Source organism: Asterias rubens, chromosome 3 (genome assembly GCF_902459465.1).
Source record: "Asterias rubens chromosome 3, eAstRub1.3, whole genome shotgun sequence".
Lineage (NCBI taxonomy): Eukaryota > Metazoa > Echinodermata > Asteroidea > Forcipulatida > Asteriidae > Asterias > Asterias rubens.
This window is the reverse complement of record NC_047064.1, coordinates 8,212,265-8,234,234: the sequence shown is the minus strand read 5'-3', so window position 1 is coordinate 8,234,234 and position 21,970 is coordinate 8,212,265. Positions and strand designations below refer to the sequence as shown.

General features: G+C 40.3%; 1 protein-coding gene across 3 annotated transcripts in view; it reads left to right on the top strand.

Moving 5' to 3' along the window:
• Positions 1-21,970, top strand: part of LOC117288170 (dynein heavy chain 6, axonemal-like) — a 70,368-nt gene that overhangs the window by 8,054 nt on the left and 40,344 nt on the right. For all 3 annotated transcript variants that reach the window (XM_033768900.1, XM_033768899.1, XM_033768898.1), the window contains exons 9-34: positions 546-711; positions 1,101-1,348; positions 1,919-2,027; positions 2,539-2,659; positions 3,457-3,608; positions 4,459-4,611; positions 5,133-5,384; positions 5,956-6,084; positions 7,088-7,201; positions 7,550-7,693; positions 8,311-8,520; positions 9,363-9,680; positions 10,104-10,276; positions 11,034-11,203; positions 12,026-12,360; positions 12,865-13,146; positions 13,592-13,891; positions 14,851-15,004; positions 15,660-15,931; positions 16,345-16,557; positions 17,313-17,498; positions 18,113-18,309; positions 19,284-19,467; positions 20,138-20,359; positions 20,761-20,982; positions 21,701-21,848. In XM_033768900.1, coding sequence (XP_033624791.1) covers positions 546-711; positions 1,101-1,348; positions 1,919-2,027; positions 2,539-2,659; positions 3,457-3,608; positions 4,459-4,611; positions 5,133-5,384; positions 5,956-6,084; positions 7,088-7,201; positions 7,550-7,693; positions 8,311-8,520; positions 9,363-9,680; positions 10,104-10,276; positions 11,034-11,203; positions 12,026-12,360; positions 12,865-13,146; positions 13,592-13,891; positions 14,851-15,004; positions 15,660-15,931; positions 16,345-16,557; positions 17,313-17,498; positions 18,113-18,309; positions 19,284-19,467; positions 20,138-20,359; positions 20,761-20,982; positions 21,701-21,848 — 5,174 coding nt within the window. The remainder of the gene's footprint in view (positions 1-545; positions 712-1,100; positions 1,349-1,918; positions 2,028-2,538; positions 2,660-3,456; positions 3,609-4,458; positions 4,612-5,132; positions 5,385-5,955; positions 6,085-7,087; positions 7,202-7,549; positions 7,694-8,310; positions 8,521-9,362; positions 9,681-10,103; positions 10,277-11,033; positions 11,204-12,025; positions 12,361-12,864; positions 13,147-13,591; positions 13,892-14,850; positions 15,005-15,659; positions 15,932-16,344; positions 16,558-17,312; positions 17,499-18,112; positions 18,310-19,283; positions 19,468-20,137; positions 20,360-20,760; positions 20,983-21,700; positions 21,849-21,970) is intronic.

The window sequence follows — 21,970 nt, the reverse complement described above, 5'->3', positions numbered from 1 at the left end:
CAATTGCCGCAGTGCCCTGTGCTTTTGTGTATGGTGCCCTTTGCAAAGTTCCAATACAAAAATACATTTTCCATGTATAAGAAGTGTCCCTTACCAGAGGAAAATTGCTGTGCCCCTACAGTAACTGGCAAGGTATATTATATTTGCTTTTACAAGAGGTGAACTGGGTGGCATGGTTGGCATGTGCGTAAAGCGCTCGCCTCTCACCAAGGTGACCCCGGTTCGATTCCCGGACGGGGCCATATGTGAGTTGAGTTGTGCGTTGGTTCTCTGCTGTGCCACGAGGGTTTTCCAGAACATCCGATTTTCCTTCCTCGGGAAGAATCAAACACTTTCGATCTTGGCTGTGCTCCGTGGTCATAATGGGTTGATGTGGCTAGCACCAAAGGCGCCCTTGCATGCCTGCTTCTTGAACACGTTGTAGCCGCGTCCTTCGCAATTCAGCTCTTAGCAATGAGTAAGGATGATTAGCCCCCCCAAATTATTATAATTATTACCTACATAGTTTTATAACGCGGTGTTTTTCTGTCTGTCTGTGCCTGTAGCTTTATCCGTCTTGCTGACTATCTGATTGTGAACACAATGCACGTACTGGCCGTCAACTCGGTCACCACGCTACTGAACTACCTGAAGGAACAGCTCCAGAACACCCCATCTCAGGCTCAGATACAAGGCAAAGAAGAAGACAAGACAGATGATGCTGAAGATAAGGTAATATTATTAAATGCACTGGCCACTTTTGGTAATTACTCAAAATACATATTACAATGTAGCATACAAACTTGCTAACCTTTTTTTTAACAAGCAATCGAGAGCTGTTGGTAGTATATTAAAAAACACATTGTGAGAAATGGCTCCCTGTTAAAAGACTTCAAACCGAAAGACTTCTTTTAGGTATCTGAAAGCAAACAAGTTTGTGCATCAAAGATGTTTTTTTCTTTCATTATTCTCTTGCAACTTCAATCATCAATTGAGCCCAAGTTTTTACAGATTTGTAAACTTGAGCATATGTCTGGATACACCAAGTGGGAAAACTGGTTGTTGACAGTTACGAAGGTGTTCAGTGCCTTTTAAACAATTCCTATTTTCTTCTGGAGCAGGGCACAGCTACCTTGGCTGCTGCCTCCATGGCAGGGACCAACACAGTCGGCTTCCACGACGACGCCATCGACCACTCCCTTACGCCGCTATTCCTGACAGAGTTTGTCCTGGAGCCCATCCAGATCCTCTTTGCACCGGAGCTGGATGAGTATCAGGATGGTATCGCCGAGGTCATCTCAGAGTTCCAGAACTGCGTGCTGGGCGTCATCAACCTGGTACCGGACAATTACTTTGATGCATTCACGAGGTAGGATGAAACATTTTGTTTATTTTACTTGAATGTTTTTGAAAGAATTATAGCTGCTAAGCAGTGTTCATACTGATTTTTCAACTAAGCAACAAAGAATGAGTTGGGACTCAGTGGCAATATTGGAAACTTTGGGGAATTTAAGCTGGTTTCTTGATTTAGCTAAGCAAACTTTTTGTTTTTTACTTATACGATTTTCACAAAACTCTTCCTAACTTAAGACTAATCTTAGGACTTAAAACGAGTCCCAACTCTGCACTGATAGCATGCAGACCTTAAGATAAATCCTCCATGTGTAAGTTACATGTAGGAGGAGTTACTCGTCCTAACTCGAGATAAGATTAGTCCTAACTCTTTGTGACATTGGCTGCAGCTTTATGATATTCGGCCCAAAATGTCCTGGTCAGATTTGAAAAGAAATGGCTGACATATTTTGGTAAAGGTAATTTTCTGTGGTAAGCAATCGTTGTGCGTTTTGCAAGGAGACTATTGGAAAGAAAAAAGGACGGGTGAGTTCTAAGTGGCAGGTAGTCTGAGAGTATTCATGATTTATTTATCGTCCATTTACAGACCAATTATTAATGGCAAGTTTGAGGAGAAGACTGCCGGTGATGGACCGAGTCTTACAGCCATGTTTGAGGATGACAAACATCTTCAAGGAGTCATTCAGAGCCTCAGGGTAAGTACTTTTCAGAAAATTGTATTTCATTCTCGTTTGATTTGGATGAATAAGCATAGTTGTTTGTCATTTTAGATCTTTCCACTCCAATGAGATTGAATTGCATGAAGAGCAACCCTATTTTATTTTAATATCATAGAGGAGATCTGATCTTTCTCTTTCCAACCAAAGTTAGCTTGGGTATAGAGGGGAACATTAACAAAACCACAGCTTTTAAAAAAAATTACCTTTTTGCTCAGGCTTGAGTGATTTTTTAGGGGGCGTCATCTTGGTCATCTACCGTCGCCATTGGGGCTCATGCAGGGTAAAGCACATAGTTGCCTAAAGTTGCCATTTTGCCTCAAACAGGGTATTGTACACAATCCACTGTGCACTATACCCCGCTTGAGCCCTGATGTTTATTGAGGCCTAAACGGGATACAGTGTACAGTCGATTAAAGTTGCCATAATTGGGGTTAAAATGGTTTTGATTTGAAAGATGGAGTAATCCGACCTATATTGTCTCTCTCAGGACTGTATTACCAAAGCATTTGATGCAGCCAAGCAGTACGCAGACACCTTTGAACCATTCAGGGAGTTCTACAGAGAAAATGAAAGCCTGGATATTGAAGCCATGAGAGAACAAGATCATGGTAAGAAAATCTGACACAGCTGTGTAGTTCTCTGATAGCATTATGTAAAGGCCCTTCTCTTTTTGTAAGCTAAACAGGAAATTAAATTGGGGTTCAACAAAGAAAAGTTGACTAGAGCAGGATTGATACCAACAACAACCGAGGCCTGTCTTTCTTTGTTACCTAAACAGGAAATAATAAGGGGTTGAACAAAAAAAAGGTTGACTAGAGTAGGATTGAAGCCATCAACCTCTATTTTACGTGCCGACGTTCTACCAACTGAGCTATCAAGCCCTATGCTGGGGGTTTCTATATTTTGTTCGGGGTTGCGAGTCAGAAACCATACTATCAAATAGCCAGGGCTCACACCAAAGTTTATGATACAACCTACAAAGCGGCATTAAGGGGATCACTGTAAGGGAATGCAATTTTTGTTTTTTTCTTCAAATATTAGGTTGTACAGTTTACACCACAAAAAAAGTTACACTTGCCTCTTTTGAAGCATACTTCCATTTGCCCTTTTGAGAAATGGTGGACACTATGGGGTTGCACTGTATAGTTTTGGGTATGATCAGATTTACCTAAACCTAATAGTGTTATAGTATTGTGTCCACCATAGGGCCCACCTCAAAATGGCTTATCGCATTTTGCCTGCCAGTTTCGCGCTGGTCCATTTTTCCTTGTTCAACCCCAAATTATTGGAACTATGACCCAGTAACTTCCCCTTGTGTAATACTTGGTAAAACAAATCCGACGTTCGGTACACTCTCTTGTTATGTTCCACTCTCTGCATATACTTGTTCGTTCTCTTTTTGCAGATGTGGAGTTTTTCTCTGAGGCATTGGAGCGCTACAACAGACAGCATGCTGGTGCCGAGGCTATCGTACTCAGACGTTCTATCGGGATGCTGATGGTAGATGCTGTGCAGATGAGGAACAAGCTTATCCCGTCTCCCATGCGCTGTTTATATGTGAGTTATAAACCCTCAAGAGTTATACACGAGTGACTTGGGCTGAGCGAATAATAATGTGAATTTCTGTGAATGTTATAAGCTTTAGTTATCCAATATAATAATAATAATAATTACAATTTTATAACGAGAGCCAAGCCTATTTTCATAAAGCATGTGAGCACAAAAACTTGCTTAGCTTAGAATAGTATTGCCTAACGGCACTGAACATGTTTGGTAAATCCTCAAAACGTTTGTTAGCTACAAAACGTATTTGTTAGTACAAAGCGTGCTGATCTTAAAGGTTAAACATCATCCTATTTCTCCTGCCAGAGTACATTAAACTGATCAAAATGTTGATTTAAAAAAAAAAAATTATGCAAGTCGCCAGACACATAAGGCCTGAAGGCCACTTCAAGGTGTGGGCTACAATTATTTTTTTTCCAGAGGCAGTTGCAACTACTCCTAGGGCTGAAACAGGGTAACCCCTTTCACAGTCCATACGAATGTAGGCTTGGGTATCATCAATTCGAAGCCTGGCCGGTAGAGCAGAAAGCTCTACCTCCCCAATTTTATGTAGCAAGTGTCACAACTGGGATCCGAACCCACACCCCGCTGATCAAACACCAGTGCTTGAATCCGGTGCTCTTAACCGCTCGGCCATGACACTGCCACAACTAACTGTTTCTTTTCAGAAACCACCACCACTCGGAAGAGATTTACACATGGTGTCACCTGCTACTTATATATCCTGTGAGGAGTTTGTTGCAGTGTTCAACAGATACAGATAGCGCAAACCTCACATAATCATACTGCCACCATGAAGAGTTTCAAATCCTACTAATCATCCTATTTCTAATCCTACCACCAGGTGATCAACGACATGCTTCCCAAACTAGCCAAGAAGAGAGTAGATGAGCTGATTGCTGAGGCACAGGATGCTCAGTACAAGCTGGAGATCCTACCAACCACCACCACGGAGTTTGTAGAAGCTCTCACCTTCCTGGACAAGATACAGGAAAGGGTAAGAGAAACTCGCGTAGTCGTTTCAGAACAAGGGACCGGGAGGGATTTGAAACTGCAACATTCACATATTTTTGACAGTGTTCTAGCCTTATGTTGGCGGTCTTCCTTTTTTTGTCAATACCTTTGTTTGGGGCACCAGTTTGCATGGTTTGAAGTTTGTAATTGAAATTGTCTGTTGCCATCAGTAGTTTAACCAGACACTTTAATTATTGCTGCGATCTTCAGATGGGCATAAAGCCGTTGGTCTTCAATTTTGTGAAATGCTTGTAAAAATTACCAGCGCACAAGAATGGGCTAGCTCATTGTTCCTGATTGGATTGGCAGAATATTGTGCCACAGCACCTTTTAAACCATTACATGGTGCTATGGATAGGAATGAGTCTCACACTTCGAAAACGTAGCTCCACAATCCTTGCAGGATTGGTTGCCCATTGGTTGACAATAGTTACTGATCGAACATGGCCTAATCTCATGAACAAGTTTCTTTCTTATTCAGTTTCCTCATTTGCTTCTTCCTAGATCGACCCACTGGAGGCAGAAGCCATCATCATCAAAGACATGTACGATCTGATCGAGCAGTACACGGTCCCGACACCCCCGGAGGACTTTGCAGTCTACCAGACCCTCTCCCCGTCAGTCACGGCCGTTCGCAACGCCATCGACAAGGCCGTGGGCGAACGTGACGCCAACGTGGACAAGTTCTGCAACCACCTAGACAAGGACATCTCAGAGTTGAACAAAGATGTCAAGAGCATCAAGCAGGAATCTCAGGTGAGATAGTGGTTGATGTAAAACCACTTAAGTGGATTGGGAAGACGGATGCATATTGTCTTTTTTGCCTGGAGAAGGCCTGAAGGCTGTTTGCTCTTTTTCCAGCAAACATAGTTTTTTTTTCAAGGTTGTAGGCAAAAAAAAGTCCCCCGACCACAAAACAAAAAAAATCAAATTGCATAACTGTTAAATTTGTGTTAATAGATTTGCTGCAAAGACATGTTTTCCAATTCTTATGAAGATTTTAGCCATTCTAAAATGACTTATGAAAGACAGAAAACTGATCAAACTTTTATGCTGTTTATGCTCAGTTTTCTTGAAACACAATTTGGCATGTTTATTGCTTGTGCTCTTCCTTTGGTAATTTTTGTTTCATCCTCTTTTAGGCATATTAATGATTTATTCCCATAACTTTCATTTGGGATTATGAGAAAGCACATTCTTTTTTTGATTAAGACTGATTTCTCTGTGATTTTAAATGGCAAATAGGCAAATGTTACACAGCAATTGTATAAGCTCTAAGCATTGAAAACTGATTTTTCTTTCCTTTTTTTGTTGTTTCTACATCTAGAACCCAATGATTCTGGACTCAAACGCTGAGCAATCAAAGGTCAACGCCCTTCTGAACAAGCTGGGAACCAGACTAGAGGTGCTGCAGAAGACAGCTTTCCTGTACAAGTCCTATCAGAAGAACTTTAAGGTGAGTCCGTCGTCATGACTTGTCGCTTGCCATGTCGTCATCCATCATGTCAGAATTGAATGGCTAGATCACCACAAATAACTGTGGAACATGCAAGTCTTGAGTATTCAAATATTTGGGACCCACCTTGGTCCCACGTACACTACATTGCTTTACACAAAGGAAACGGACGCTTTTTCCCAATGTTCAAATACTCACAAGACTTGCACAGTCTACAATCAACATTGCTGATGCAGCAAATACATGTACATGTAGCACACTTTTCTGCTCATTATGGTTGGTATGCAGTGTGTAAAAGCTAATTCTATTAAACCAACTGAAAACAAAAAAACATTGTGTGGGCAAGTACATCTTAACTATTCTTACTAAGACATTTTTACCAATTCTCAGAATACTTTATACTATCGAAAGCTGCTGTAGGCATCTCAACCAAAAGTTTGCATTGCCATTAGATAAAAGAGAGATTACCAAGTGTATACCTTCCCTAAAGGCACTGGAAACTATTGGTAATGTTACATGGTCACAGTTTGTACCTTTAAACCTGTAGCCAGTGTGTGTGTTTGCTGAGCCGTATCTTCCTTTCTTAATTTCCCACCTGCGTGCTTTGTTAATGGCACTCAAAATGATTGTTAGCATAAAAACTTACTTGGAAACAAGCAATGGAGAACTGCTGATGGTATAAAACATTGAGAGAAACGGCTCCCGCTGAAGTAATGAAGTTTTCGTGAAAGAAATAATTTTCCACGATTTTGATTTGGAGACCTCAGAATTAGACTTTGAAGTCCCGAAATCAAGCATCTGAAAGCACACAACCTGGAGTGACAAGGGTGTTTTTTCTTTCATTATTATCCCGCATCTTCGACGACCAATTGAGTAAGAATTTTCACATGTTGCTATTTTGTGCTTATGTTGAGATACACCAAGTGAGAAGACTAGTCTTTGACAATTACCAGTAGTGTCCAGTGTCTTTGATCATTATCGATGGGTTTTTGTGTAAATGTAGGTAGAGGTGACCAAGTACGAGGAGCTTGAAGAGACACACGCTGAGCTGAAACTCAAACAGTTACTCTGGGAATCATTGGATGAATGGGATACTATTGCTGCTCAGTGGACTGATGTAAGTCTAATTTAGAACATTTGTTGCTCGTGTTCAAAGCCTAACATGTTTCCACTATTCTATACTCAAAGGATCTGGAAAAAAATCTTTACCTTGAAGCCCTTGTTCACTACTGCCTTTTTTGTTTGTTTATCCTTACACTAATATGTTTAGGCACTGTACACTTGTTACTTTCCCAAGTTCTGTAAAAACAAAATAAAAAAATCACAGGCATATTACTCGGTTGGGATTCCAACCCACGACCCTTGCAATTCTGAAGCAGTGTCTTTCCAACTAGACTACCAAGATTGCCCGGTAGCTAGAGGAAGTTCGAAATCTTATACTTTAAATCCCGTTCTTCTTCCACAGTGTGATTTTGACAGTCTTGATCCAGAGGAGCTATCATCGACGGTAGGCAGGTTCGGCAAGTCAGTCCACCAGCTTGAGAAGGGTCTACCTTCCAATCATGTAGTCCCTAAGCTGAAGGAGAGAGTCGAGGGCATGAGAGAGAAGGTACATATCACTATGCCTTGTTCACCTTCTCATTTCATGTTGATTTATATTTTCATTTGAAAGGAAACATTTGTCTCATTACATGCACTAAACAGACTGCAGTAACTAGCACAAGTAAACCTACCTGGTCAACATTGTGTAAATCTCCTTTGATATTAATAGTACGTGTAAAACACTTACATGTAATATAGCGCCCTAGCCTGAAGGCCTTTTAAATTTGTACATAAAAAGAGCCTAAAACCCCAAACAAATGTTTAAAAGGGGGAATTTTCATATGAAGACAACACAAATTAAATAACAACAAATTGACAGATTTTTGTATAAAAATTTAAAAATTCCTGGCTGAATTGTTTCTCAGATAAAAATGTTTTTTGGTGAAAAATTATCTAAGCCATGTTACTTCGAAATAAATAAATACTATCAACAGCTGCAGTGCTTCCCATCAAACAAGCTTTTTAATTTGTAGAATATTTACCAATAAATATGACCCAACCTTTACGTAGGCTATTTCCTCTGGCAGTATTGACCACTCTTGTTATTTCTAACTTTCTATCAGACTGTTTGGGAGAGTTTTCCTTCAAAAAATAAACTTATAATGTCGCTTTTTGTGTGTTTAGTTGCCGGTGATCACCAACATGCGCAACCCGTCGCTGAAGCAACGTCACTGGGAGGCCATCGAAAGCATCTTGAACTTCAGCATCAAGTCGGAGGACTCTATCACCCTGGGTTTATTGACCAACCTGGATGCCTTCAGTCACACCGAGGAAATAGAAGAAGTATCTGGGCAGGCGTCAAGTGAAGCGGCTCTCGAGACTCTGCTTAAAAAGGTAATGAAAAAATGTAATCGGTTGTTACTCTCGAAAACATTTCTTAGGGAGTCAGAGCTGCCAACTCTCCCTGATTCTGCAGAAAGTTCCCTGAAAATATACCAATCTTTCCAAGTTCTGATGAACAGGGCCCAATTTCATAGAGCTGAAAGGCACCCAAATTTGCTCAGTATGAAATTATTGCCTTGTTAAAAACAACCAAATTCCCACATGATTTTCAGGATAAACAAGCAACAGCTGAATAACAGTAACGTCTGAACAAGCAATATGTAACAAGTGGAAATTTGGCTGATAATCCTTTTTTATCAAGGAGAAATTTCATGCAGCTCTATGAAATTGGGGCCAGATTTGAAATCTCCCTGATTATGGAAACTTGTTTCTATTGGTTGAACGAATTTCTGAATATATCTCTGGTTGTTGGTCAAAATCTCGCCCGATGTTGCAGCTCTGGCATGTCTGGCCAGTGGATCTTTTAGAAATCAGGCCTGATAATGTACTTCATGGAGGCAACAAAGGGGATTGTCTCCATGCCCCATGGTCATTGCCTTGGTGCCCTTAAAATGCTTTGGTAATAATTAACAAATTTCCTCCTAGGTTGCCTTTTACTATAAGGAGAAAATTGATTGGTGCCCTTTCCCTTTGAAAAACAAACCCTTGACCTGGCTAGGTAAATCTTTTTTAATTCATGTCATACTTTTGTTCTACCAGTTTGAAACAAACTATTTGGAAAATTTGACTCGGTACATTAGATTTGTTCTCCTGAGGCTGGAGATTTTTTGTGGAATATTTATCTGTGATCAAATTCGAACCTTACACCTTAATAATTGACATCATCATATCAGGTTGAAGATGCTTGGAAAACGACTGAATTCACCGTCCTCGGTCACCGTGACTCCAAAGACGTGTTCATATTGGGCGGAACAGACGAGATTCAGGTCCTTCTTGACGACAGCCAGGTGAACATGTCTACCATTGCCAGCTCCCGTCATGTTGGACCCATCAAGCCGAGGGTAGAGGAGTGGGTTCGTAACCTGGGTCTGTTCAGCGAGACGCTGGAGGAGTGGCTGAACTGCCAGAGGAACTGGCTGTATCTGGAGAGTATCTTCAGTGCACCTGATATACAGAGGCAGCTACCGGCTGAGGCTAAGATGTTCATGCAGGTAAGATCTGATTCAGTAGCACTGTGTGGTTAAGGGCGGTGGACTCGAGTTTTGTAGTTTACAGAATATAGGTTTGAATCCTGGCCAGCTCAGTCGTGACACTTAATTTATCATAATTGCTTCTCTCCGTCCAGAGTACACATGGTACAATGCATGAACAGCGGTTATGTTCAAAACAATTATTTTGGTTACCAGAGTAAGTTCAAGAAAGAAGCCTTATTCTTAGAGATTGGAACATGTCTTGAAATCTGTTGTAGCCCTTTGTAAAATCAAACACAGCAGTTTTAGTATAACAGAGTCTTCATGTTCTCCTTTGCAATATAGGTGAGGACTGTCATTTATGAAGTTTTCATTGCTGGACAGTTCATCTTTAAATTTATCCTTACATGTATTTTATAAATGTACATACTTTATTCATTGCAGGTTGACAAATCTTGGAAAGAAATAATGCGCAAAGCAAACCGACTGCCGCTGGCAATGCGTGCCGCCACACAGCCAGGCCTCCTAGAGACCTTCAAGAATAATAACTCCCTCCTAGACCAGATTCAGAAGTGTCTGGAAGCCTACCTGGAATCCAAGAGATGCGTCTTCCCAAGGTATGTAGTTGTTTCTTCAGTGCAGTTTGTCTCTTAAGCTTAAAGGCAATGTATACCTTTAGTTTTTAGTATCGTTTGATTGTATATAAATCAAATATAAATGTTGAATATACAATAAAACTGACATGTGAACATGGTGAAGGTCTCATTTCAAAATGAGGTCTCCTATTTGAGATCTTAGAGAGTTTTTGCTTTTGACGACGGATGGTTCTGTAACAGCAATGATGACATTTGGCATCATCTGCGCATGCGTCGGCTTTGAGGCTGATTGTCCCTCTATTTCTGGGATGATTCTGCGTTGTGCTGAAAATGACATTGTTGGCTGAAAACTACTAATACCGTTGCAGAACCATCTGTCATTGCCAAAAATCCGGGGCGAATGTTTCTGTGCAGGAAGAATAATCCCTATCATGCCTATAGGAATACACAATCTGAAAAGCGTTGTCGCAATAACGCATAGTAATGTATCTATAATCAGACAGTCAGTCATTCTGAACTGACAGCTTTGGTCCGATCTGTGTCCTTGAAGGCCCTTTGTACATGTATAAAGCACAAAGTTTGGTCATTAGTTACTTTTTTTGCTTAGAAATGCTATGGTACGCATAAAGTCAATCATTATCAGTATCTTTTCATGAGAATGTCTCCATATCTTCTTGGTGGCATTTGGCAAGTAGCTCGGCAAACCAAATGAAAACACCTCAAAAAGAACCCCAAACCACAACTTATGGTGTAATGAATCCTTTGTCTTTCCCTACAGGTTCTACTTCTTGTCCAATGACGAGTTGCTTGAGATTCTGTCACAAACACGGAACCCTCACGCCGTCCAGCCTCATCTCAGGAAATGCTTCGACGCTATTGCTAAGCTAGAGTTTGGAAGTACGGGAGCTCAACCCTCTGATGGAAAGATATCGCCCTCTGGTGACAAAGGTAAAGAATCCCAACCTCTTTGTAAAAAACCCAATAAGCTGTATTTTTGACCGCGTGAGGGCACTGTCAAACATATTTGTATCCATTCATACCCAAATATGATATAAAATCTAATTAGAGGGAATTTTTTATTTGTTGAGAGCATATTTTTTGCTTTAAGACATTGTACACTATTGGTAATTGTCAAAGACCCGTCTTCTCACATGGTGTATCTCAACAATATGCATAAAACAACAAACCTGTGAAAATTTGAGCTCAATTAGTTGTCAAAGTTGCAAGTTAATTATGCGAGATGAACTACAGTGCATGTGTTTTTAGATGCTTGGTTTTGAGACCTCAAAATCTAATTCTGAGGTCTCGAAATCAAATTCGTGCAAAATTACTTCTTTCTCAAAAACTACGTCACTTCAGATGGAGCCGTTTTTCACAATGTTTTGTACTATCAACCTCTTCGCATTACTCGTAACCAAGTAAGGTTTTATGCTAATAATTATTTTGATTAACTACCAATAGTGTCTACTGCCTTTAATGCTGGTGAAATTTCACGTTGACACCACCTTTGGTTTAAAGGTTGTGAAAGTAGAAAAACCAAAGGATACGAGAGAATGAAACTGGGAAAGGGGTTTAAAGGCGGGATGTTTTTCTGTATTGATATTTTTGACAAGCATCACAGTTACATTTTTATTTGTAAGCGCAACTTTGTTGTGCTTAGCTCTTTGTGTGCAGCTCTATGAAATTGAGCATTGTTTGCTACCAAAAGTGCAGTTATAACTCAAGTTGCATTTCTATTCAGCATTTCAATTATTTCCACCAATATTACAGAGGAAGCTGTAAAGACATCCACCAATGACATCCTGGCCATGGTCTCACCGGAGAACGAGGTTGTCGGCCTCGGCAAGGGCCTGAAGGCCAGAGGCAACGTAGAGGACTGGCTGGGTAAGGTGGAAGAGGCCATGGTGTCTTCTCTCCGTCGTCTCACCAAGGCAGCGCTGACCGACTACGAAGCCCGCCCTCTGGAGGAGTGGGTAACGCAGCACGCATCCCAGGTGGTGTTGACCGTAGCGCAGACGATGTGGTGCAGGGACGTGATTGAGATCCTGGACGGGGATTGCGATCGCATCGAGTTGATGAAAGAATTTGAGCTGAAGAATTTTGAGGTTAGTTATAAAACTTATATGGAATCACTTTAGTGTACTTGCATACAGAATTGACAAAGATTTGCATTGGGGAGAGGTTCATATTGCAGGTCCTTAAAGAACTTCTAGCATTATTCCAGTTGTTTTTTCAATAACTCCTAAAAAATAACTCACAACAAATTTAATATTTGAAAACAGCCAAAATGAACAAGCTGGTTTACATGTACATTTACATAGTGCACTAGCTCAGGAGCTGAACCCAGAAGATGATACTTGCAACCTCACAACATCCGTACTTGCAACCCTTTTCCTTAATTCAAACATAAACTCAAGTCAAGCCTATTTTCATCTTAAGTATCCTGTTCAGTTAAAACATTGTTCTGCCTTAGCGCATTGTAACATTGGAAAAATAACCTAAGAATTATACATGCTTGTATTATTACCATTATTACCTTCTGTGGATTGTATGGAATACATTTTATGAGATGACTCAATCAATTCTGTTTTTCTCAATTCTTATTCTAGAGTTTGAACCGTCTTGCCGCCATGGTCCGCGGCGACCTCACCAAGCTCGTACGCAACATTATGTGCGCGCTCATCACCGTCAGTGTGCACGCCCGTGACATCATCACCAGTATGGTCAAAAATGGTGTGGACAACTCCAACAACTTCGAGTGGGTCAAACAGATGAGGTACTACTGGGACTTGGAGTTGGATAACTGCGTCGTGCGGATGTCCACGTCACAGTACGTGTATGGTTACGAGTATTTGGGGGCTTCAGCACGTCTGGTCATTACCCCATTGACGGTGAGTTTCTCTGGGAAAAATAAGTTCTGATTGCAGTCCTTATTGGTTGCTGTTAGTATAGGAAAATTTAGGGTAATTTTCCTTGTCCAGTTATTTTAATAATAATAATTAATGCATTTATAGAGCGCCCTCTCTTAAATGGGGTGCTACATCACTTTACAAGAAACAATACAATAAGCAGATAAATAAAGGCACTAATAATGGGAAATACAGTTGGTTCTAACGGCAAGCAATCAACTGTCGCTATTTTTTAAGCATACGCTTTCGGTACAAACTTCAAACAGGCTGATGAAGCCTATGCCAGACCCAAAGCCGTGGTTTTGGTGAGGTATTGCTGACCAAATTAATCCAGTTTTGAGTATAAGCAGGAAGTACCCTTTTAAGCATATCGAGTTATATTATAGGTTGATAACAGGGAACTATTTTGCTGTTATCCATTTCCCAGGATCGTTGTTACCTGTGCCTCATGGGAGCTCTCCAGCTGGACCTCGGGGGTGCTCCAGCCGGCCCGGCTGGAACCGGCAAGACAGAGACGACCAAGGATCTGGCCAAGGGCTTAGCCAAGCAGTGCGTGGTCTTCAACTGCTCCGACGGTCTGGACTACAAGATGATGGGTCGATTCTTCTCCGGCTTGGCCCAGTCCGGCGCCTGGTGCTGCTTCGATGAGTTCAACCGAATCGATATTGAGGTGTTGTCTGTCATCGCGCAGCAGCTGATCACAATCAGAAATGCAAAGGCTGCCAAGGTAATAATCAGTTGTTGCACTTTTGTGTACAGCGCCAGAAAAATAGAGAGGAGACCACCTACATAAGGGCTAGATACACAGTTCAATTTATAGAGCACGAGCAAAAGCACATGAAATTCTGCTCGGTTATGTGTTTTTTTTCTCCACCCCAAAATGGATTTATATTTACCGAGTCAGTTTCCTCTGTGATTTATTACTCGACCCCAAAGAAACAAAAATAAAATTTCAGAAACATTGTGGGGATATTTTTATGAGAAGTTGATTATATACAGAGGTGGGCTTTGGTGGAGATAGGGCTTGGTATTAATGAAAACCAAGTTTACTTGTCCAATGCCAGAGCTGCCAACTCTGCAGAAAGTTCCCTGAAAATATACCAGGTTTACCATGTACTGAGGAACAAATTTAACAAATCTCTCTGATTATGGAAACTTTTTTCGCCATTACAGTATGTTGAAAGGTAATTTAAATATCTCCATGATTTTACACAATCTCACTGACTGCAAGATGCAAATGTTGGCAGCATTGCCATGCGCCTACAATAAGTAAAAGTATACCGTACAGTACACGTGGCTTGATTAAAGATGCTATGTCAGATTTTTGGCCGATTTGACCCCAAAATTTTGATATAAAATTCAATAGGTACGTGGATTTTGATGGGGGTTGAGAAAGTCACAAGCTTTTATTTGAGCCATTGCTCGAAAAAGTCTGCCAATTATTAGTATCAGTGAAGAAAAAAAATTTGTCATGGTTCCTGACCATTAAAAGTAAAACTTAAACTTTTTTTTTGTTAGAGCGGGTGATACTCTTTGAAATACTATTCACTCAAAAAAATCTTTAAGAGATGTAAGGATACACTCAATATTAATAGAGTGTTTCCTTTGAATGGTTGAAAACGATCCCTTACTTTTTGAATAATTCACAGATAAATGTTGACCCTATTTGATTTCTTGTTTTTTCAGGTATCACGGTTCATGTTTGAAGGACGTGAGATCAAGCTAGTAGCGTCTTGTGCTGCATTTATTACCATGAATCCTGGCTATGCAGGCCGTACTGAGCTTCCTGATAACCTGAAGGCTCTCTTCAGACCGATCTCCATGATGGTACCAGACTACAGTAAGTTCACCTTGATAGGGAGGGTACCAACCCTTTTCCCAGAGGCTGTTGCATTTGTTTAAAGTTTCAGATACAGTTTTCTCGTTTATGACTTCATTTAAAAAAAAAATATTTCACAGAAAAAATTGTACTAGCATGAACTTCATAATTCAGTAAACTTTCAGACTGAAATTAAGCAAGTTTGTGTTTTTAAGCCATTGGACACTTTCGGAACAGACAAAAACAAAAAAAGTTAACAGATTTACAAATAACTTACAGGGTTTACAGAAGGTAATGGTGAAAGACTTCTCTTGAAATATTATTCCATGAAATGCTTTACTTTTTGAGAAAACATTAAAACAATATCAATTCTCGATATTGAGATTTACAGATTTGTTTTAAACACATCTCATGACACGGTGAAACGTGCGGAAACAAGGGTGGGTTTTCCCGTTGTTGTCTCCCGACTCCGATGACCGATTGAGCCTAAATTTTCACAGGTTTGTTATTTTACATATTAGTTGTGATACACAAAGTGTGGGCCTTGGACAATACTGTTTACCGAAAGTGTCCAATGACTTTAACTCCATTTGCGATGGTCTGTGATCAGCAAGTCAACATGAAATTAAAGAAAATATAACAAACATTTTTATACCCACCATTCGTTCACCCATAGCTCTGATCGCCGAGGTCATCCTATACTCTGAAGGTTTCGAGTCCTCCAAGACATTGGCTCGTAAGATGACCCAGATGTACAAACTCTGCAGTGAACAGCTGTCACAGCAGGATCACTACGACTTTGGGATGCGTGCGGTCAAATCTGTCCTGGTGATGGCCGGAGCGCTCAAGCGCGGCAACCCTGACCTAGGAGAGGACATTGTGCTCATCAGGGCACTGCGTGACAGCAACCTGCCCAAGTTTCTGGCCGATGACGCTGTGCTGTTTGGGGTGAGTTGAGATTTGACGACCATGACATCTGTATATTGGTGTGGTAACACCATGTGTGTATCTACTTGCCAGGTAGATTATGTTCTTTTTAAAATTTGTCTTGCTTTACATTTTACTACCGGGAATAGATTTTGTGGAACTAGGGAGACTTCTCAATTGTGAAAAGAACTGGCCTGCTTTTTAATAACTACCTGGCCAGTAGGTAAACAAGGAAAACAATTGAAAATTTCAGTCATGAACTTCATTTAGACCTAAGTAAAAAAAGCGGCACTTTTTGGCCGCTATACATGTAGGTTTTTTTTTACGAGCTGTTTCTCGCCGCTGTTGGCTGTTATGGTTTAAGGGAGATGAGTAAAAACAGTCTCCAAGCAAGTTTGATTTGATCTCATTTTTTCTTCTAACAACCCCACCAGGGCATCTTGTCCGATCTGTTTCCCGGCTCTGTTCTCCCTGAGCATGACTACGGTACCCTGCAAAGCTTCATTGTACAGAGCCTCATCGATAAAGGCCTACAGCCTGAGGAGTGTATCATACGCAAGGTGATCCAGCTGTATGAGACTATGATTGTACGTCACGGTGTCATGCTGGTTGGACCAACTGGAGGCGGGAAGACTACAACGTATGAGGTAAACATTAGTTACAAAGTTAACATCTGTTAAATTGTGCAGTACCTGCTGCTTAAGTATAGGATTTGTAAAGGTCATGAAAAAAAACTGTGTGAATGCTTCACAGACATGACCCCATTTTGACCCTTTCTTCTGGTTCAAATCGGAAGTTGAATATGTCAAAATTCATTTTTAAAGAACTACATTTAATAATTCTCTTTGGTGGTGCATAAAGATTTTACACATACACACGTGTAGTGTCATGCTCCAGTGCTCATCCCTTTAGCGCGGTATGTAGCTTCCTGTATAGTCTGCATTCAAGGTGTTTTTAGAAATACATTTCCCCTTTACAGTTTGTCTTCTTCTACAGTCGTCATTATTTCATAAGTTCATAATTTCCTCAACCACATAAGCTTTTTTGAATATCTATGCATCATATGAAAGGGCTTTACCTACTTCACAAAACATGATATGTTGGTGACCTTCCTTCTCTTGACCTTTTGACCTGTCTGGACCGGAAGTGCCTGTAAAATCCTTTGAAAGGGCGTAATTGAATGGCTTTTACATGTTTTAGGTTGAAATGTACACCTTTTGATGCATTTCCATATTAAACTTCGAGAAAACATTTTCGTTTTGATTTCTTTGCATTTTGACGAGCCATTAACAACACTCTTTTCATTGATTCAAACACTGACCCACTGATAGCCGAACACCTGGTGTTTGTTTCTACAAACACTAAATTCTAGTCATTGTTAATGTTTTTTTGTTTTCATCAGATCCTACAAGAAGCCTTGACTGAGCTTCACAAGGCGGGTGAGGACAGTCCATACTACCAGCCAGTCAAAACCTACATCCTCAACCCTAAAGCTGTGTCTATGGGTGAACTGTATGGAGAGGTCAATAAACTGACCCTTGAATGGCAGGACGGTCTGATGGCTACTATAGTCCGCATCACATCAGCTGTAAGTAGAAACTCCTCTGATGATTTTCGTAGGGCCATGGCAGTTTACAGGAAACCATTTCTGTGCAATCTTGTCCGGTCGGAGCCAGTCAGCTATGACCGGCCCCAGCTTTAGCCGACCGAACAAAAAATAACAAACTCCGACTGGCATAAATTTATATTAAATTGTTTAAAATGTCATTGAAATAAGTGAAAAATAAAGACAACAATAATGACAAAACTCCTTATTAGGTCGCCCACTGGTCTATGCAGCATGCACTGCACATAACACACACAGTCCGAAGTCCATTTTAACCAAGATTCTGCACGCTGTGATTGGCCGTTGATGGCTGTTGATAATCCATATTCATGATCTTCTTTGCTAGTCTTCTTCTCAGTACATGCTCACGAACGTTGTAAAGAATTGCCATAATGCACCGACTTGGAGGAATTCTAATAACATGGACAACTTTTGCCAACAGAGGGCGTTGCGGGCCAAACTTCACTGTATTCAGCTAAAACTTTCATAGATTGCCTATGTTTATTATACCTTTATTGACCTATAAATCAGTATTGCCTTTACATTCCAAAGTAACTACATGTACTAGTGTTTCTTTCTTCTCATTGTTTCTTTAGGAGACTACAGAAGACCATAAGTGGATCATCTGTGATGGTCCCGTGGACGCCCTGTGGATTGAGAACATGAATACCGTTCTGGATGACAATAAGATGCTCTGTCTCGCTAACAGTGAACGTATTAAGCTGTCAAACTCCATTCACATGGTGTTTGAGGTGCAAGATCTGGCCGTAGCCTCCCCTGCCACTGTCAGCAGGTAAACATTTTTAATTTGTTTTAAATTTGTTGTCAATTCAAAGGGACATTAATTTCCATACTCAAGTGAGATTTGTGGTGACCATATGCATAAATTTCTTGGTAACGGTGATTCTTTGAAGAACCAGTGGTCTTACAATTCAACCTTTTTTTTTTCCCGGAGCATACTGATTGAAACGTACGCTTTGTACGCGCATGTCAAAATGCAAGTATTTGAGGCAACGCTATTTCAAATGAGTTATGTTTCAACACAGTCATCCTAAACTGTCCACAGTACAAAATATCACAAGATCAAAGAAGAATGAGATGGGACAAGTAGCTTTTACTTGATGCCTCTTTTATGCGTTAACATACTTGAGTTGGCGCATTAAAGGCAGTGGACACTATTGGTATTTACTCAAAATAATTATTAGCGTAAAACCTTTCTTGGTGAAGAGTAATGGGGAGAGGTTGATGGTTTAAAACATTGTGAGAAATGGCTCCCTCTGAAGTGCCATAGTTTTCGAGAAAGAAGTAATTTTCCACCAATTTGATTTCGAGACCTCAAGTTCTAAACTTGAGGTCTCGAAATCAAGCATCAGAAAGCACACAACTTCGTGTGGCAAGGGTATTTTTTCTTTCATTATTATCTCGCAATTTCCACGACCAATTGAGCTCAAATTTTCACAGGTTTGTTATTTTATGCATATGTTGAGATACACCAACTGGAAGACTAATCTTTGACAATTACCAATAGTGTACACTGCCTTTAAGTGGATCGGCCACATGCCTTATTGAAATGTGCCAAATTCTAGCACATATCAGTGAACCAACTCTAGGGGTTATGAGAGCCGGGCTTGCTGGAAAAACTGGCACAAGGAAATCGACCACCACTGGGGACCGGGTTGAGTAAATACACCCTTGCAAACCTTAATCTCTGGGATCTAATAGTCAGGTACCACTGTAATAAAAACTAACATTTGACTTCTCAATTAGATGTGGTATGGTATACATCGATCCCGGAGAGCTAAAATGGATGCCGTACGTCAGGACTTGGATCGCAGACTTCAAGGGCAAGGTGAAGGAGGAGACGTTCACGTACATCTTGGAGCTCTTTGAGACGTACGTAGAGGACGGTCTGAGGTTCACCTCCAAGAAATGCATCCAAGCTATCAACCAGGTAATGTGTTTTGAGAAATATTGCAAAGTTACTGGAAAAACTTTTCACTGTATCATCACAGTATCTTCTCAAGTCATTTCTATAAAATAAATAAAAAAATACACAGTGCCCAATTTTAGGCTACGCTAACTGGAAAGCTAAGTATTGGTGCGTGCGGAAGCAGGGAATTCCGCGCTAATGTCAAGCGTGTTTCACAGATTAGTGGGGAATTTCCGCTTGTGCGCAGGCATACTCCATAATACTAGGCATTCTTCACCTTACACAGCTTGTGTAGAAATTTGGTGCTTACCCCTTAGTGTATTTACTCATGTGTACCTTTTTATGCAAAGTAAATCATCTTGGAGCAAATTATTATTTGCGTTGCCAAGTACGTCTTTTTATTTACTGCTTTAAAAGAAAATCAAACAGTGTGATTATTTTATTTTTTCTAAGTTAAATTCCTTTCTGTATGACTTGTTCATTCAATGTATTTTGTTTTTATAATATTGTTACTCTCCCCAGGGTTATGGGGTGTGTTCCAGTTTGGAATAAAACATAATGCAATACAATACAATTCATAAAGATGTTAGACCTTTTATAGGGCCGCCTTAGATAATATCCTGAAAATAGATGATAGGCGCTATAAAAATGTGAAATTATTGTTCTTTGTTTTTTTTATCCGTTCTTCCAGGTGGACATTAGCAAGGTGAACACCCTGTGCTGTCTCCTGGAGGTTCTAGTCTTCAAGGGTAGCTTGGACTTGAGGATGGAAACAAACCGTCTACACTCGTTGATCTGCACTACCTTTGTCTTCTGCTATCTCTGGTCTGTAGGAGGCAACCTGGTGGAGGGCTGCTGGGACCTGTTTGACACGTTTGTCCGCAATCAGTTTGAGGACAATGGCGACGCAAAGGTGAGGCATTTTTTTATGACTGAATCTGAAACTAAATCTATTTGCAACAGGTAATTCTATTTTCTGAAATATGTAGGCGGCAAAGCATTCTAATGGAAACATCGCACCAGTCTAATATTTTTTGGGGAGGGGGAACCCTCAAAGAGGGAAAACGCGGGGAAGGAGTTGCAACTTTCTTACTTCAGAGGAAACATCATCGCTGCTAATACATTGCAGTCATTTGCTACAAACGTTCATTGATTTTAAAGCAAATCATGGACGGATAGCAGTCATTAAAATTATCACGATTGCCTACACATAAAAAATAAATGGCAACTTTTTATTATTGTCATTTTGCTGATGGAAAAAAATGTTTAAAAGTGTTGTTGATGGATTCTTAAACCTTTTGTCTGTGTAAACAGTTGAATTCCAGCGGTGATCTATGGAGCTGCTATATCGACTTTGACGCCAAGCGGATGGACCTTTGGGAGAAGGTTATCCCAGTCTTTAAGTACGACCCCGAGGTGCCATTCTTTGACATGCTGGTACCCACCATGGACACTGTACGCTTCGGCTACCTGATGGAGAAACTACTAGCCGTGAATCGCTCTGTTCTCTTCACTGGTACCACTGGTGTGGGAAAGGTTAGTCAATTCATCCAAGAGTTTATTGCTTTTGTCCTGTACATCCAAGAAGTAGAAATCATACTTGTGTTACAACTGAGATATTGTTATTAGACTGTATTAAATATGCTGTGGGAAACTGGCTTTGAATTTCTCTCTTGAGTCTGGTTCTTTGTTGAATGGCCAATTTTAGAGTAATTTAAAACTCAAGTAAAACAGTAATAACAATTGTATATAAAAAATTTATAAATCTAACTCCTGGCCGCCACCTTGGCGAACAGCTTATCTCATAATTACCAAATAAAAAATGATTTAAAATACAATAAGTGGTACAAAATGTTAATATAAAGAAACACTAGAATTCCCATACATTCCTTGATAACTAGGGTTACAAGATATAAAGTAAACAAGATTCATACCTGTAAAATTGGTGAACAAAGTTGTTGTTTGAAAGAGCGATACATACAAATAGTGTAAAGGCATGTCCCCAGTTAGCTCAACCTTTTTTTAGTAAACTCGTGAAAAGCAGAATTTTGTTTTAAACTGTTTGAGCCATGTTTTATGTATTTAGGTACATGTACCTTTGTTTGTTTATTTTTGGAATTGTCTGTCACTACTTATTTGTGGCAGACAAAATGTCACTCGAACCGAAATTTGAGCTTATTGGGTCTTTCAAAATTATACTGGAATCCCTTCAGGATAATAAACGTTCCTGTTTGTATCTGAACTTCTCCCGTAGTCTGTGATTGCCAGAGGTCTATTGGACAACATCAGTGAGAAGGCAAACTACGTCCCCGTCTTCATGAACTTCTCTGCTCAGACTACAAGTATCCGCACTCAGGAGATCATCGAGGGCAAGCTGGAGAAGAAACGCAAGACAATCTTAGGTAAATAAAGATCAGCTTTTGTATCATTCGTACATTTGTGGGTACAAATGTAGGCACACACAGTGGCGGGAGGACTTCCAAACAGTTAAATTGAGGTCCCCACAAGGTTTCTACTTTGTTCA